Source organism: Onthophagus taurus, chromosome 8, assembly GCF_036711975.1.
Source record: "Onthophagus taurus isolate NC chromosome 8, IU_Otau_3.0, whole genome shotgun sequence".
Classification (NCBI taxonomy): Eukaryota; Metazoa; Arthropoda; class Insecta; order Coleoptera; family Scarabaeidae; genus Onthophagus; species Onthophagus taurus.
In genome coordinates this window covers 2,956,066-2,973,857 of record NC_091973.1, presented here as the reverse complement: position 1 = coordinate 2,973,857, position 17,792 = coordinate 2,956,066, and the positions used below count along the sequence as shown (strand labels likewise).

The 17,792-nt window shown below is 37.9% G+C and overlaps 2 protein-coding genes and 2 long non-coding RNA genes across 6 annotated transcripts; 1 reads left to right on the top strand and 3 right to left on the bottom strand.

Annotated features, from left to right (window-relative positions):
• Positions 1-332: 332 nt before the first annotated feature.
• On the bottom strand, positions 333-1,438 carry LOC111425330 (BLOC-1 related complex subunit 6). Of its 2 annotated transcripts, XM_023059292.2 has the most exons (6): positions 1,223-1,438; positions 985-1,171; positions 758-939; positions 623-706; positions 495-571; positions 333-442 (listed from the first exon to the last, which is right to left on the bottom strand). In XM_023059292.2, the coding sequence occupies exons 1-6, from the start codon at positions 1,271-1,273 to the stop codon at positions 397-399; spliced, it is 627 nt and encodes a 208-aa protein (XP_022915060.1). In that variant the 5' UTR covers positions 1,274-1,438; the 3' UTR covers positions 333-396. The 2 variants fall into 2 exon arrangements, with proteins under 2 accessions (XP_022915060.1, XP_022915058.1); XM_023059290.2 differs by having other exon boundaries at positions 758-1,171; positions 1,223-1,437.
• A 121-nt stretch (positions 1,439-1,559) lies between these two features.
• On the bottom strand, positions 1,560-6,316 carry LOC111425178 (uncharacterized). The gene is made up of 2 exons (XR_011641382.1): positions 3,636-6,316; positions 1,560-3,497 (listed from the first exon to the last, which is right to left on the bottom strand). It is a non-coding gene; the product is annotated as an uncharacterized lncRNA (long non-coding RNA).
• A 1,013-nt stretch (positions 6,317-7,329) lies between these two features.
• On the top strand, positions 7,330-17,783 carry LOC111425177 (SLo interacting protein 1). Of its 2 annotated transcripts, none has more exons than XM_023058999.2 (7): positions 7,330-7,584; positions 12,242-12,643; positions 12,748-12,846; positions 12,903-13,522; positions 13,580-13,865; positions 14,328-14,492; positions 14,548-17,783. In XM_023058999.2, the coding sequence occupies exons 1-7, from the start codon at positions 7,564-7,566 to the stop codon at positions 14,857-14,859; spliced, it is 1,905 nt and encodes a 634-aa protein (XP_022914767.2). In that variant the 5' UTR covers positions 7,330-7,563; the 3' UTR covers positions 14,860-17,783. The 2 variants fall into 2 exon arrangements, with proteins under 2 accessions (XP_022914767.2, XP_022914768.1); XM_023059000.2 differs by having other exon boundaries at positions 14,538-14,628.
• Positions 7,582-12,246, bottom strand: LOC139431176 (uncharacterized). Its single transcript, XR_011641487.1, has 3 exons — positions 11,062-12,246; positions 10,592-11,003; positions 7,582-10,533 (listed from the first exon to the last, which is right to left on the bottom strand). It is a non-coding gene; the product is annotated as an uncharacterized lncRNA (long non-coding RNA).
• Positions 17,784-17,792: the final 9 nt, after the last annotated feature.

Genomic DNA, 17,792 nt, shown 5'->3' with positions numbered 1-17,792 from the left:
CCCGACCGCCCATCATCTTTAAAAAAACCAAAAAAAAAACAAAATCATAAATTTCGATCCAATAATTATTTTTTACAATAAATTATTCATAAAAAAATTAAGTTTTAAATCAATCAATTTTATTTATACCACACATTAATTAATCAAGAATTAAAATAAATTCAAATTTAAATTAATCCCGCTATTTTTAACCAAAATTTTACAACCCCATCTTTCAACAACATAGAAAAGTTTTCGTGCATCGCCATCTAGTGGGAAATAACTCAAGCTAAGAGTACAGATTACTCAAGATTACTCCGAAATCAATATTTAAAAGCTAAATAAAGACAAAATTAAGCGAGAAATTTTTATTAGTAAGTAAATTAAAAATATTTATATAAATTAGCTAAAAATAAATTACAAATAACTTTCAAATAAATCAACCAATCTCTTGATTTCTTTTCTAAAACACAAAATCACATCAATTCCTTATTATCTCAATTAATCAGACTTACACTCTATTTGCATGTGCATCAACAGACTTCATAGTTTGCGTCACTTCTTCTGCTTTTGCCATCATTGTATACATGCTCTAAAAATGATTAATTATCAATAAATTCAATCAATAGTTAATTAAAAAAACTTTTATATTAGCATCCATATCATCAGACATCTTAGAAACAGCATTTTTGTATACATCCACATTATCTGCAGTAATTGATGATATCTAAGCAAAATAAATTATTAATATTAAAAACACTCTTTCTTTTAAACTTACTGAATGTAAAATACCACACAAATTTTCTGTAAGGTTATCCACAGATGTAGCTAAATGCTGCGCTTCGATCTCTAAATCATTTAAGAGTCCTACATCCAAACTTCCAATTTGTTTAGGGTGCCTGCTATGTGTGGGAGTGTTCTTTGCTTGCGGACTAGATATTTTAATTTTATATTCAAGATCTTCAGCAACAAAATGAGTCATGTTCCCTTCAATATGAACAATACCTTCTAAAGTAAGTGGCCCCAAGCCTTTGGTATCATCACACAGCGTAACCGGCCTCTTTAACACATCATTGGGCTCATCAGGGCTCAATCCAGATTTGAATGAAATTTCGCTGTAAGACGCCGTCATTTGTTGAGATATATCGTCGTCGTTGTCGTCATTATCCTCGGGTTTTAACGATTTCGGTCGCTTTTAAGGTTAGAATTTAAAATTTGTGGTTATGTTATTGTTTTAACTTACTATAGTTTGATTAGGTTCTTTCATGTTTTCTTGATTTTCTTTGGATTCCATTGCTTGCGTTGTAATAAAAAAATTAGATCAGGTATATTCAGAGTGTGATAAACAAGCAGTATCTGGGTGAATCTTTTGCGTAAACCCCACGCGCATCATTTTAAAAATATGAATTTCAAAAATACCTTTTAATGTTTAACATTATGAAATGATTTTTTTATGCGATATAAACACATTAATAAAATTTTGTATGTTATTAAATTTTGTTTTTTGCAAATGTTTTAATTTAGTGTGGGTTTTAAAAAAGAGATGGCGCTTGATGATGGGTCAATATCAAAACGATTAATTAAGTTTAAATAAATTATATTAAGTCTTTACAAAACATTGCCCTAATTTTTTTGCATATTTTTACCAAGTCGTTGTATGTTCCAGTTCTTAAGCGATAAAACCAAACGGCAAACATCACTTTTGGGTCGTTATCTTCTTCTCCCATCACTGTTAATCCCCCAAAACTTTCATACAATCTCCCTTCGAGGGGAAATTCACTAATCATGTCTGCATTCACTTCAATTCCATCTAAAATTTGCGTTTTTTCCGCGTTAGGATGTTGATGTAAATAAATCTTTTCGCCAAGGTGATAATAAAAACCGCAAGTTTTGATTTGTTGCGTTTTTGGAAGATTGGTTGTGGTGATATTTTTAATTTCATCGATTTCGAAGAAAACAAACGGATGATTTGTGCTTTTAAGATTAACTTTATTCATTTCTTCTAAAGATTCAGTATTTAAAGTTTCATCTTGAACATCTTTGATGTTTGTAACATTTAAGTTCTTCATTATCTCATCCATCTCATCATCCAATAAATCATCAAACTGATTTTCTGGTTCTTGTTTTTGACTCATTCTGTTTTGTTTTGAATCATTTAATCAAAGTACATGAAAGTTTTGTAGGTTATAAATGTTTGTTTGGTGGACTATATATATATCAATACATATTTTTTTGGGATGTAAAAAAAGTGACAGATTGTAACCTAATAACACTTCATCTACTCTTGAAATTAAATATAGTATGTAGACAGACTGTTTGGCTGGGGGAAGCGATAATAGGGTTACACCCCAGACATTACAACTATTCACTCGACCCCTTTTTGGACTATTTTCTCAGCGTCTAAGCTTTCGTCAGACGTATGTTTTCTTTCGTCTATCGGTTTTCCTTTCATCTAAGCGCTATCATTTTTTTAATCGTTCCATTTCATGGTAAATTCTGAGCTTTAAACCTTAAACCTGTGAATCGGAAGAGACGGTTTTGTGTTTGCAATCGAATCGATTTGCGGTTAGGGCGTAAATATCGGTGCTAAGTGGGAATAATCGACGGATGGCGTTAAAATTGCGTAGTTTACGATCGCGTCACGAACGTGGTTACCATTCCCATAACGAGTACCGGGATTTTACGCCATCTCTTAACCATAAATCAGTCCCGCTCCTCAGCCTGACACAATGCCGAGGAAGTTTCCTCGTTAATTTGCATGGGAATGGTAAAAATTATTCGAGGGACGCCTCGGGAAGACAATGAGCAATCTCTCTATCTATTGTCTCACCTGAATAAATTCAGACACAGCCCCGAGTTGTTTCCCATCGGTTTGTCTGCATAAAATTTGTTTTCGGTTCTTATAGATTTTAGTAAATATTTGTTCTACTCTAAATATTCACTACTCAATACTAATAAATAAGAATATAGAGTCAAGAATATAAATTGATTAATTAAATTGTAAATTAATTACAATATAATAATGTCTGCTTCGTCTTCACGCAATAAGTAGTGTATTTTAAGTAGATCTAGTATTATATTAGCAGCCGCTTCAAGGCTTCTATAAGGAGGATCTAGTCTTACGTTGGCAGTATCTAGTCTTCAACCAGCAGTATCTTCCTATCTAAAGAATATTTAGCTTTCTGGAACAATATCAAGTTTTTTAAAGTTCTATTGGCAAATATAAGCTGCCTTAAGTGGTGTCTAATCTACTGCAAATCCACCAATTTATTGTCTTCGGTGAGCAGTATTTAGTCTCCTACTAACAGAATTTAATCATTTATTAACAGTATCCAGTTTTCCAGCAATGTATAGTCTTGAACCAGCGTCTGATCATCTGCAAGGAGGTCCTAGCGTTCCATTAGCAGTGTTTAGTCTTCTGCCAACAGTAAGAAGTCTTTTGTGAATAAATTTAGTATTCTATCAGCAGTTTTTAGCAGTATCCAACAATATTTGGTCTTCTGACAACGCCTGGTCATCTGGAAGAAAAATCTAGTGTTAAATATTAATGTTAAATATTTTGAATATATATATTATAACAAATATTTTTACGAAACTGTACTTATAATCTATAAAAAAAAAATTACTAATATATTGGGGTTGGGGCTGTTCCTTACGCTTATTGGTCTTACGCATCAAGTGAATAGTTGGCGGATAAAAACCAAACGAACCGAAAAATATCGTTCACACGTCTGGTGATGGGAAATTTCACGCTCGGCCTGACGAAGTGCCTCTTCTCATTAATAATCGCAATTGGGCTTTGGGTACCGGAACCCTTTGTGCTTACGGGCGACTTGCCGTCGTTATTTGTGGACGAATTAACCGTCTGCTTTGAGGGAAAAGGAGGACGATACGAAACGGTAGCAGTTGCTGCGGCGATAACACGGAATGATTGATGATTGACGGGGACTCGGCAAATATGTAATCGACGCAAACAGATCGAAATCTAACCTTTAATTAAAGCTCCTTAGGGTCTTGCCGCTCTTTCAACTTTTTGACGTCAATTTATGTCGTTAGGAAAATATAGAGATTTATCAGATCATAACACGTAATTAGTAAAATTTATACAGATTGTGTGTTATGATTCAGCGACGCAACTCTGAGTGTGAAGGAAGTCAAGTATATGCATAAAGTAGTTTTATAAACGTGAGATGTCGACGGGGATCGTTGAGCGGAAATTGAACTTGGTGTTTTTGTGATGTTACGTAAGGTAAACTCCGCGTAGCCGTGAACAGCGGCCGGGACCCGGCAGTGTTGTTTTGTTGTGACAACGAGCTCGTCCGGGTTTATTTTCGAAAGAGGAGTAGTGCATAAAACGCCGAGATCTCGAAGAAAAGGGGCGCGACGATGCTCGTCCGCGGTCCCTCTATAAAGGTTATTTAAAGTTGGGACCGCGCGCGATTCCTTAACCTGGACGAGCGATATGCTTCAAACTTCGCCTAAATTTAGTAATACGTTCAAATGTTACAAAAATAAAGCGGCAACGCGGCTGATCCCCGCACCACGGACGTCAATGACCGTCGGCAACGTGAAGGGACACCTATGTCCCGCCGTTTTGTTTATCACTGGACAAATACGACGGCGTCTGGCGGCGACGGCAGCAGTGGCACAAATATTTGGGGAAAGCCGCTCGGCCTTTCTTCACGATAAAATTCTGTTTTCATAGCTCTCTTTTAAGTGGACAAAAAAAAATGAAATCGAGTATAGATGAAATAAATTGTAATGGTATTTGTTTTTTGTTGTTTTTCAGTCCTTAAACAAGGACGTTAATCATAATTGAAATGTTGGTGGTAATAAATCAGAATTGGACGTATAACGGCGGACAACAAATAATTCACGTGTTCGGGACCGCGGTATAATTTACAAATTGCAACGCTTAATACGTAATAGGGTGCGTTAATTAAAAAATGATCGGTTTTGCGGAGTCGTTGCGATCGTTCACCCTGTCGGATGCATATATATTTTACATGCCGAATGATACGTGATTTAAATTTCAAATGAGAGGTGATTTAAACGTCCCACGCTCGATTTCGTCTTATTTTTTTCGATAAAACGCGCCTCAGGTACAGCGGTAGTGGACGACTTCGGCGGTCGAGGCGGGGGCTGCAGAATTATTCAAATTGCCCTTGAGGCCGACCGGCCGAATTAAAAATGCAAATGCCCCTAAAAGAGGACGCGTAAAAAGATTATTTCGCAATTTATTAGGACGCGGAACGGATTAGGGGGGCGGCCGTCGTCGACGTTATAACCGCACCCCTCTTGTTGGCCGTCCCCCGATCCTATGATCTCCTGCAATGACAATCGTTTCTCGTGAGGGGCGATTTGTTCATTTTTATCCGCGGCTACCGAATATCCTATATCGATCTTCCACCCCTCTTCGGAAATCGGATCAGCTTCTTCCTTCTCATCCCCCATACCTCCCAAATATAGTTGCCAAAATTTTGTGGCACTCCGCGACATCTGGTCACCGGTGCGAGAATTATTTATGATGGTTTTCATCACCACATAATGGGTTCAATTTCTCTTCTGCAACATTTATATATAATTATGACAACTTATTAAAAAAACTACAAAGTGATACAAAAGTCTGGAAACACCTAATTTTCTTTATTGCAGAAATGTCATTATTATTCTGACCAAATTGATCAGAAAAATTGGATATCCTAAAATATTTCAGACTTTTGTTCCACTCTATACAGGGTGTTTCATAATACATGCGCAAGACTTCAGGATGTGATAGCTTGTCCAAAAATTTGAAAAAAAGTTTCTATCAACTTACCCTCTAAAATGCACCATTTTCGAGATACAGGGATGGGTTGGGTTGAGATACAACAACGCGCACTCTTAATTGGTCAACTTGAGTAGCAATTTTCAACTGGAGTAGCGTAGATTAGATGGCCCCAAAAGAAAAAATCTAAACAATTAAGTTTGGGAGATCGCGGTGGCCTCCTCGACCGATCCAACGGTCCAAGTATTGGCGAGCAACCAAACTAAAGTGGGCCGGAGCTCCATCATGCATAAAGTACATGTTTTGTCTTACTTGAAGCGGTACATCTTCCAGTAGTTCCGGCAGTACTTCTTCTAGAAATTGTCGATAATCACCGTTTAATCTGTTCGGTTTATAAATGTGGGCCTATCAAATGATCACCGACGATGGCAGCTCAAACATTTACGGAAAATTGTTACCTACAAGTTATGGTGTGGTACTGGGCGATTAGAATGTCTCTCTTGATACAATCGCCTTGCTTCTGCCGAATTACCGCATGCCATTCCGGAAAGGTTTCGCAATTCATTTTTAATTTTGTAATACAAGTTTACTTTTTGCTGGCAAAGTAATTGTTATTTTGACAGGAGGTAGCTTTTGTTATAAAATTTAATGCCTACTTGTTAAAAATAAATTTTACAATTTTTTACACAAACGCTGAAATGTGCGAAATGCTAATAAATAAGATAACTTTTGTATAATTTTTTTATTTTGCAATTATGAAGTTAACGCTTGCTTTTGTTACTTGTTCAAAAAATTGACCATGTTGAAAAACATAAAAGTTAATTTTTCTAGAAAACGGTCAACTTTAGAGCTCATGACCTACAGTACCTTTTTTGTGTAGAAAGCATTGACGGTTCAAATGGGCGTCTCAAAACTGTACTTTTTGAAGTGGCGTCAATCAAATTCAAAATCTTCACCAACTGTTTTCTGTTTTTTTCAAATTTTTGGACAAGCTATCACATCCTGAAGTCCTGCGCATGTATTATGAAACACCTTGTATAATTATGACAACTTATTAAAGAAAGTACAATGTGATATAAAAGTCTGGAAACACCTAATTTTCTTTATTGCAGAAATGTCAAAATAACAACATGAACAAGAAAAAGTAATGAACTGCAAACCAAATTGGTGAGTCTGGAATCTGAATCCAGACTTTTGTTCCACTCTATATAAAATAACCGAAGAAAGTAAAATCATTCCAGATGATGAAAAATGATATTTTTTCTTAGGATGATCTTTTTAGAGATCCAGATGGTGTTAAGGAAGATACCAAGAGTCGTCAAGGCAAATTTAACGTAAAATTAAGTAAATTTGACGGACATAAATCTCGTGAAGTGTCCCCAAAATAAGGCTGCGAGCGTTGTCGGGGTAATCGAGGGGTGTTGTTGTGAAGAGGGAGCGATTGAAGGCCGCGAGGGCAGTTTCGCGATTTCCGCGTCGAGGCGGCATTACAAATTCAACAAACCGTGACCGACTCGAACGTGCCCGTCAACAATATAAGATAATGAACGCATGTTGGCTGATGACGGAGCCTTTGCGGGGGGGGTGAGAGTACGAGAGGGTGAAGACTGGCGGCCAGACACGAGCGGAGCTCGCTTCGGAGCAGCAGTGAGCAGCAGTCGATTTCGAGCAGTACGTGGTGCGTGTTGCCTCTGCGATATTGGCTTCTTCTTCCACATCCGTTCCATGATGATTTGAACGTTTCGCACGGCATTCAGAACCCGAGTTCCAATCGACTCGAACGAGAACTACGAGTCTCAATTTGGTCGTTAAGATAAATGGATTTTTTGATATTGAAGGTAAGAAGTATCAGCTGTGTGTGTGATTCCCAAGAAAAAACGTAAACAAAACGGACTCAATGTCCACATGGCCGTCCGTCGCGATATTAATCGGTCGCCGAAGACAAACGTTCCTTTGTTCTCTTTGGCGCTTTGACGATTGAAAAATAGTTGCGAATACGTTGGCCCTTCGACGACGGATACGACACCTCCTTTGTCCGTCTCTGCTTATGGATTTTTCACGATTTCTCAAACGTGACTCACGGCCGTCGAACGCGCGAGCGAGGCAAAAAAAATAACTAGTGGAATAATAATATTGCCCATTACTCCTACGCAACAATACGTAGACGAGACTTGTACGCCGCCCGTTGTTGATGACCTTGCGACCTTTCCTAAGAACTCTTAAACGACACCGTCGTTATCATTGTCTCAAAGCCCAAAACTCACTTCTCCTCGGTGCGTTTGTTTTCATCTCGGGGGTCAACCGCACTCCGGTTATCGACGCCGTCGTTCGACCCAATATTGTTGTCTTTTCCGAGGGCATCGGCAAAGACAACAAACAACCCACAACTTTGAAACAACGATGCGAAAACGATATCCGTTCCCTGAATATTGAATTTTGCCGATGTTATGAGATACAAACTGAATTTAGACAGAAAAAATATTTAGACCTCCTCCGAACCATTTCTGAGAACTGTCAGTACCAGAGCAAATGCTATTGTGTCTGACGATGGGGACACCAGATGCCAGCGGCGACTGTTAAAAGTACTTTGTCCCACGTGTCCATGCACTTTTCATGATGGTTTTGCTTCTATTTCGGTGGCAAACTTTATTTTCAACACTTTTTCATTTTTTATCATTATACACATAGTCCGAAATCGTTATTTTATGTTCTATACAGCCATACAATAAATCGAGATATGAACGATACGAGCACTCGTAATCCCGCTTTACTGTGGATTTTTCAACCATAAATTTTCCGTTTATCGGAAATATTTTAATTCAAAGATGTAAATTACAAAATTATTCACCGATTCAATATAAAACGATCTTTATTAAGCTTAGTGTAGGGTTAGTATCGGGATTTCCGGTGCCCCATTTACAGCATTCCCAATCGATTGTCGTTATATGAGCTTACTTCGCGTTAGCATATGGTTTTATTTTAAAAATCTTATGAAACATCTGAAGATGCACGGTTAAATCCGAAACTTTCTAGTTTCTATTTAATTGATTTATACAAGCTTAAATTTTCCATAAAGAAAACTATCTGTTGATAAGGTAATAACTCATAGATACTTTATGGACAACCGGTTCATAATCGTGTGAAAAATAGAGTAAATAAATCGGTCCATTTAAGAGGGGGCATTCCCCTTTTCACAATACACAGTATTTTTCCAAGATTAATGGACATCAAATTCACCGTATCTGTGCTGCTCAACGAAGCGGCAAAATAAAACTGCTCAATCGGAAGTAATTCCGACTACGCCAAAGACAATTATAGTGGATGCGGTTCACTAAATTTTTGTTTTATTAAAATAAAATTACTTAATATTGTTGGTCATTACTTTGTATGTTCATTGCGGGTTCTCATACAGAAGTAATGTATAATGGATTTCGCGACTTTACGTCCTGGGAAAAGGGATTTTGTTGAGCACGTTGAGAGTGGGTTGAAAGCAACACGAAAATACTTTTCGAGTGAAGTAGGATACACGCCGGGAATATGTAATGTCAAGACCCCTAGCGGCTTTTGCTGCCGCCCCAGGTTGCCAAATCGGTGCGATTTGTAAGTCGCGTTTTACTAATTTAATTTAAAATAATAAAAAAAAGCAAAATCCCATCCAATTAACATTTAACCCATAAAACCCGGAACAGTATACGAAGTGGCGATGTTTAAATTCGCGGCACAATTGCGGCTCTACGCGTCCAATTCAAACGTTTCTATATCTCCAATTACGATTTACACAATCAGGCAAAGGAATATTCGATTGAAACGGGACTGAAACAAGCCGGGTTTAAACCCAATTAAAAACTGCCGGTGCACGATTCAAAAGCAGTCAAAGCGCGCCTTAAACAAAGAGGACCCTCCGATGGAAACAATTAAAAACGCGCGGAATTGCGTACGGCGTTGCCTATCTGCAAAATACGCTTAATTGAGTGCCGAACAGGGGCGGTGATTAAAAAACGGAGTCTGTCGTACTGAAATTGTTGCAATTATCCTCCAAATTAGGTTAACCCAATACAAAACTCTGCATTGGTTTTAATTATTTTTTTTTATGAATTTTTTTCTAGACTTCTATTTGCTAATCTTCTGCCAGCAATTCATTGTATTCTGTGAGCAGTATCTAGTCTTCTACTAACATAATCAGTAAGAAGTCTTTTAAGAACAAATTTAGTATTCTATCAGCAATTTCTAGTCTTCCATTAGCAGAATCTAATCATCTATTAGCAGTATCCAGTCTTTTGCCAAAAATATTTGGTCTTCTGAGAGCGGTTGGTCATCTGGAAATAAAATCTAGGGTTCTATTAGCAAATTTAGCAGTTTCTAGTCTTCTGTTACCCATAATTAATACTATCCTGTTTTGTGCCAGCAGTACCTAGACTTCTGCTAGCAATTGGTGATTATAAAACGGAGTCTGTCGTCCTGAAATTGTTGCAATTATCCTCCGAATTAGGTTAACCCAATACAAAACTCTGCATTGGTTTTAATTTTTTTTTTTATTAAGTTTCCAAAAGAATTTTTTATTAACATTTTTTTTCTAAGCTTCTGTTTATCATTCTTCTGCCAGCAATTCATTGTATTCTGTGAGCAGTATCTAGTCTTCTACTAACATAATCAGTAAGAAGTCTTTTAAGAACAAATTTAGTATTCTATCAGCAATTTATAGTCTTCCATTAGCAGAATCTAATCATCTATTAGCAGTATCCAGTCTTTTGCCAACAATATTTGGTCTTCTGAGAGCGGTTGGTCATCTGGAAATAAAATCTAGTGTTCTATTAGCAAATTTAGCAGTTTCTAGTCTTCTGTTACCCATAATTAATACTATCCTGCTTTGTGCCAGCAGTACCTAGACTTCTGGTAGCAATTGGTGAATAAAACGGAGTCTGTCGTCCTGAAATTGTTGCAATTATCCTCCAAATTAGGTTAACCCAATACAAAACTCTGCATTGGTTTTAATTATTTTTTTTATTAAGTTTCCAAAAGAATTTTTTTATTAACATTTTTTTTCTAGACTTCTGTTTATCATTCTTCTGCCAGCAATTCATTATATTCTGTGAGCAGTATCTAGTCTTCTACTAACATAATCAGTAAGAAGTCTTTTAAGAACAAATTTAGTATTCTATCAGCAATTTCTAGTCTTCCATTAGCAGAGTCTAATCATCTATTAGCAGTATCCAGTCTTTTGCCAACAATATTTGGTCTTCTGAGAGCGGTTGGTCATCTGGAAATAAAATCTAGGGTTCTATTAGCAAATTTAGCAGTTTCTAGTCTTCTGTTACCCATAATTAATACTATCCTGCTTTGTGCCAGCAGTACCTAGACTTCTGCTAGCAATTGGTGATTATAAAACGGAGTCTGTCGTCCTGAAATTGTTGCAATTATCCTCCAAATTAGGTTAACCCAATACAAAACTCTGCATTGGTTTTAATTATTTTTTTTATTAAGTTTCCAAAAGAATTTTTTATTAACATTTTTTTTCTAGACTTCTGTTTATCATTCTTCTGCCAGCAATTCATTATATTCTGTGAGCAGTATCTAGTCTTCTACTAACATAACCAGTAAGAAGTCTTTTAAGAACAAATTTAGTATTCTATCAGCAATTTCTAGTCTTCCATTAGCAGAATCTAATCATCTATTAGCAGTATCCAGTCTTTTGCCAACAATATTTGGTCTTCTGAGAGCGGTTGGTCATCTGGAAATAAAATCTAGGGTTCTATTAGCAAATTTAGCAGTTTCTAGTCTTCTGTTACCCATAATTAATACTATCCTGTTTTGTGCCAGCAGTACCTAGACTTCTGCTAGCAATTGGTGATTAAAAAACGTCCTGAAATTGTTAACTCAATTATTATATGTTTCAAAAAAAATTTTTAGTAAAATTTATTTAGAATATATATGAAAATAATTCATCAAGAAAAGTTGTACAAAAGATTGTTTCATCATAAATCCAAAAGATTGCATCTCTATAGAAAGCATAGAAGAGCAATTACTTAGGTGGCAGGAGTATTTTAGCGAAAATATCTGTCTCCCCTTTTTCCAGATGAAGTAACGAACGCATCGCGAGAACAAGAGGTACAGCTGAACGACAACGTTAATCTCACATCAGCATAAACAAAAAAAAAATAATAACTAGAATAAAAATGTGCCTTACAGATTTTTCATAAAAAAGAACTTTTTTGGTACTTTATAAAAGAGTTTGAATCATTTTAAAAGTTCCGAGTCGATTGGGATTGACGTGAAAGAATAATAGCGGAACGATTTTCGCGGTTCTATTGGAAAACTGGCAGCACTCAGACAGACAAAAGGCCCCTTATGCAAATTCTCTAACCCCCACCCCCAATTATTCTCGTAATTAAAAAACTCCCGGATTATTTAAAAGTTCTCGAGGCTCGCCTCGAGGGCTTCATTACAACTTAATTTTCCTTGCCTTATTCACGGTTTCTCTGTGCCGTTTTCTCGCAGATAAACGGAACGGACGTGAGCGGTTTTCCTCACCAGGACGCGGTTAGGGCATTTTTGGCCGCCCAGGAGCCTATTGTCGTCGAGATCAAGCGACGAACAGTTCCGGAAGACGGTGCTGCCAGCGACGTGGTTATACCCCAGTCAAATTTTACTTCCACCGCCGTCCAGACAGACATTTCGGCGGCCAACTGGCCTGACGAAAACATCTTAGACTGTCCGGAAATAGATCTTGAGGAGGTTACGCTTAGGAAGTGCAGCAGCGAGGAGAAACTCGGTCTCACGGTTTGTTATAGCTCTGGCTCTGACGTCGATACCTGCACGGAAGTTTATATCCGTGACATCGTGCCCCAGAGTGTTGCTGATCTTGATGGTAGACTTCGACAAGGTGACCAAATCCTACAGGTTTGTAAATTCTTCCATTTAAATTAGTGACATAAATAATATATAGCATCACTAATTTAAATCCTTCCAACAAACCTAATAAATACCCAGATGGTTATTTTTAGGTAAACGGTAAAGATGTTGCTAACCGAGAAGAAACTGAAAGCCTTTTCGCTGAAAATAGAAAAGCAGTCACCTTACTCATTAGTAGGTGCTATAATAAGGTAAAAATAATCAACGCTTAAATTTTTAATGATACAACAAATTAATCGGATTTTAGTACGACGATTATATGGAGCCAGAAGACTTGGAATGCATTTCCGGGAGAACGGCGGCTTATCAAAATACAGTGATTGAGCAAATAATTCAACGGCAAGCTGAAAATCAGCAATCGCCGTCAAAAAACGAGCCGTCTCCAAGGGTTCCACCTCATTTTAGCGCTGATAAATTCACTTTAACCAATTCACTAGTGCGATCAAAATTGGATTCGATCAACCATGAAATTTCGGAGTTAAACGATAGGATGCAAAGCATCCAACTAGTAAAAACGGATAGAAGAAAACACGTCCCCCCCGAATCGGATACCGAGCACATTTACGAAACCATCCCCGAATCTTCCGATTTTGACATATTAGAACCTCTATATAGTTGCCCTTACGACGAGGAAAATCCGGTTGAACAATGGTTAATCACCCAAGAAAACTCGTTTAGTCCCGAAATAAAAGACATGAAAGATTCGAGAAAAGGAAAAGTGAAATCGAAGTCTTTAAAGAGTAATAGCAGCGGGGAAGAGCACGAAAATAGTTCGAGTGCTTATAATACCGGGGGATCGAGTAATTCTAACCACTTGACTTTTGAATTGGCCTGCAATGCCGACTCTAAACAGAAGAACATTTATAAGTATGACTTAAGAAATTTTAAAAACCACTTCAACAATTTTTTATTACTTATTTTTAGATCAACGCTAGTTTTATGCCCCAATAAACCAGAGGAGGAACCAAAACAATCAAATTGTGATACAAAAAACCAATCGAAACAGAAAAAACCGAAACAAACAAAGAGTTCACCAACGCTAAAACCAACAATAGCCAACATCCTCTCTGATACGATGTACACTAACGTTGCAAATTTACAACAAACCATGCTTTTACAGCAACAGCTTTTTAGGCAAACACTTGGACATCAAAGTGCTGGTGCTGAATGTCAAACTTCCAATAACTTCAATCAATTCCAAAATAGTGATGTAAGTAATTATAATTAATTAATTAATATCGGAAAATATATATATATTAAAATATAAAAAAACTTCTTACTTGCTTATATTTTAAATATTTATTGGAACCGGTTTCGACACATAACGGTCATCATCAGCCAAAATGTCGTAAATGAAGTTGAAATTTATAAAAATAACACATTTGAATATTAAAATATTAAATTAAATAAATATGTTACAAATTAACACATCTTGTGCCGTCAAAGTCTTACCGTGTATTGGGCATCAATACCATGCAAAACGAGTTTAGTCGCTTCCCGCCAAAGATGTGAAATTCGCGCAAAACGACTTTCGTTATTTCCCGCGCAAGATGTGTTAAAAAATATGCTGTAAAATATCCATTATTGTGTGCTGTGTTCGTCTTGTCGTCAACTTACAAGTTGTTATCAATTAATTAATAATCATCAAACATAAAAAAAAATCTTATTTTAGGAGGGGCATACAAAAATGGAATGGAAAGTAAAAAGAAGACCGGATGGAACTAGATATATCGCAAGAAGACCGGTTCGTAATCGAATATTACGCGATAGAGCAATGAAAATAACCGAGGAACGTTGTGGGTTAACAACGGAAGATGATACATTATCGGAATTAAAAGTAATTTTAATATTTAATGCGCTAAAAAAACAATTCTAGTTTTAGTAAATTTCAGATTGGAAGATACTGGACGAAAGAAGAAAGAAAGAAGCATGTGGAAAAATCGAAAGAAAGGAAACAAAGGCAAGAAATATTGCAGGCAGCTAGGCATTTGGATGAAAATGTGGAAACGCAACACCCAAAGGATAAACTCGTTTCGAAAAAGACGACTAATAATATTGATAACACCGCGAAAAAATATAAGGCGAAAAAAGTGCATACGTACGATAACTTCTCGACGGTTCAAGACGTATTATTACATGGCCCAAAATCCGTTCCAAATCAAAATAGTAAAATGATTGGGTTACTCTCTGTGACGACCGTTTAAATGTAGAAACATAGAAAATATAGACTTCGATAAATAAAAATTCAAAAATTTACTGTGAGAAAACGTTTTTATTTCACTTCGGAATAACGACGTTTTTTCTAAACATACAGTGTTTGATTTTAGTTGTCATAATAGATATCTCGATTACTGTTGGAGATATGACAAACTTATATAACATATTCAAAAAAGCAAGTGAGCATCAAATGTGTTATATCAAATATTATGCATCTAAAAGCAAAAATTAAATACATGAAAATAATGGTATCACTCGGGATTTGGAGCGTGAAACCAAGTCTAATAAGAAGAAATAATCTCGCTAATAATACTTTAACTCTTCGAAGTCGGGGGGCGGCCGACTTCCCGAAGTGATTTTCAAATCCCAAGTGATACCATTAATAACTTTATGGAAGAAGTAATTTCGGCCGACTTCGAAGACGTCGGCCGCCCCAAGTATAGTGAACAATACTTAGAGCGGCCGACGTCTTTGAAGTCGGCCGAGATTATTTCTTATATCACGGACATACCTTGGGGCGGTCGCCTTCACGAAGTGATCTCCGAATACCAAGTGATACCATTGATAACTTTATGGAAGAAGTAATCTCGGCCGACTTCGAAGACGTCGGCCGCCCCAACTTAGGTTCGTGACATAAAAAATAACCTCGGCCGACTTTGAAGACGTCGGGCGCCCCCAAGTATCATGAACAGTGCTTAAAGCATTGAGAGTATTGTTCATGATACTTGGGGCGGCCGACGTCTTCGAAGTCGGCCGAGATTATTTCTTATATAACGGACATAACTTGGGGCGGCCGACTTCCCGAAGTGATCTCCGAATACCAAGTGATACCAATAACAAGTTTATGGAAGAAATAATCTCGGCCGACTTCGAAGACGTCGGCCGCCCCAACTTAGGTTCGTGATAGAAGTAATCTCGGTCGACTTCGAAGATGTCGGCCGCCCCCAAGTATCATGAACAATACTTAGAGCGGCCGACGTCTTTGAAGTCGGCCGAGATTATTTCTTATATCACGGACATACCTTGGGGCGGTCGCCTTCACGAAGTGATCTCCGAATACCAAGTGATACCATTGATAACTTTATGGAAGAAGTAATCTCGGCCGACTTCGAAGACGTCGGCCGCCCCAACTTAGGTTCGTGACATAAAAAATAACCTCGGCCGACTTTGAAGACGTCGGGCGCCCCCAAGTATCATGAACAGTGCTTAAAGCATTGAGAGTATTGTTCATGATACTTGGGGCGGCCGACGTCTTCGAAGTCGGCCGAGATTATTTCTTATATAACGGACATAACTTGGGGCGGCCGACTTCCCGAAGTGATCTCCGAATACCAAGTGATACCAATAACAAGTTTATGGAAGAAATAATCTCGGCCGACTTCGAAGACGTCGGCCGCCCCAACTTAGGTTCGTGATAGAAGTAATCTCGGTCGACTTCGAAGATGTCGGCCGCCCCCAAGTATCATGAACAATACTTAGAGCGGCCGACGTCTTTGAAGTCGGCCGAGATTATTTCTTATATCACGGACATACCTGGGGGCGGTCGCCTTCACGAAGTGATTTCCGAATACCAAGTGATACCATTAATAACTTTATGGAAGAAGTAATCTCGGCCGACTTCGAAGACGTCGGCCGCCCCAACTTAGGTTCGTGATATAAAAAGTAACCTCGGCCGACTTCGAAGACGTCGGCCGCCCCCAAGTATCATGAACAGTGCTTAGAGCATTGAGAGTATTGTTCATGATACTTGGGGCGGCCGACGTCTTCGAAGTCGGCCGAGATTATTTCTTATATAACGGACATAACTTTGGGCGGCCGACTTCCCGAAGTGATCTCCGAATACCAAGTGATACCAATAACAAGTTTATGGAAGAAATAATCTCGGCCGACTTCGAAGACGTCGGCCGCCCCAACTTAGGTTCGTGATAGAAGTAATCTCGGTCGACTTCGAAGATGTCGGCCGCCCCCAAGTATCATGAACAATACTTAGAGCGGCCGACGTCTTTGAAGTCGGCCGAGATTATTTCTTATATCACGGACATACCTGGGGGCGGTCGCCTTCACGAAGTGATTTCCGAATACCAAGTGATACCATTAATAACTTTATGGAAGAAGTAATCTCGGCCGACTTCGAAGACGTCGGCCGCCCCAACTTAGGTTCGTGATAGAAGTAATCTCGGTCGACTTCGAAGACGTCGGCCGCCCCCAAGTATCATGAACAGTGCTTAGAGCGGCCGACGTCTTCGAAGTCGGCCGAGAGTATTGTTCATAATACTTGGGGCGGCCGACGTCTTCGAAGTCGGCCGAGATTATTTCTTATATTACGGACATAACTTGGGGCGGCCGACTTCCCGAAGTGATCTCCGAATACCAAGTGATACCATTAATAACTTTATGGAAGAAGTAATCTCGGCCGACTTCGAAGACGTCGGCCGCCCCAACTTAGGTTCGTGATAGAAGTAATCTCGGTCGACTTCGAAGATGTCGGCCGCCCCCAAGTATCATGAACAATACTTAGAGCGGCCAGGTTAAGACTAAAACACATTTGATGCTCAATCTTTTTTTGGGTTATGGCAGATCATAGATATTACCCACAATAATCAAGATATCTTCCATGATAGTTAAAATTAAACGCACTGTATACGTAAAAAGCTTTTATGTATGACATATATATGCGGCTGCCTTGATTTTATCAAAATGTTGAGACGTTTCTTAGGCATTTTTTACATGCCTACATTATTTGTGATGTATTTTACTTAGTGTACAGAAATTATTTGATAAAAAGGATTATAATAGATAGACTTTATGTGTATATTTATGATAAAGATGTTACAACTTACCCACATTTTTAGATGCGCAGATTATACAACCTGTAACAAAACAGAGTACAATAAATCTTTAGAAACAAAAATCGTTTATT

What these genes read in the sequence shown, in the direction of transcription:
- LOC111425177 (XM_023058999.2), top strand. Translation starts at nt 7,564, where the DNA reads ATGGATTTTTTGATATTGAAG. An exon ending in TGGATTTTTTGATATTGAAG is followed by an intron (nt 7,585 to 12,241) that starts GTAAGAAGTATC and finishes GTTTTCTCGCAG; the next exon opens with ATAAACGGAACGGACGTGAG. An exon ending in ATCAATTCCAAAATAGTGAT is followed by an intron (nt 13,866 to 14,327) that starts GTAAGTAATTAT and finishes ATCTTATTTTAG; the next exon opens with GAGGGGCATACAAAAATGGA.
- LOC111425330 (XM_023059290.2), bottom strand. Translation starts at nt 1,273, where the DNA reads ATGGAATCCAAAGAAAATCAAGAAAACATGAAAGAACCTAATCAAACT. An exon ending in ATATGGATGCTAATATAAAA is followed by an intron (nt 572 to 622) that starts GTTTTTTTAATT and finishes AATCATTTTTAG; the next exon opens with AGCATGTATACAATGATGGC. An exon ending in GATGCACATGCAAATAGAGT is followed by an intron (nt 443 to 494) that starts GTAAGTCTGATT and finishes TTTGTGTTTTAG; the next exon opens with AAAAGAAATCAAGAGATTGG.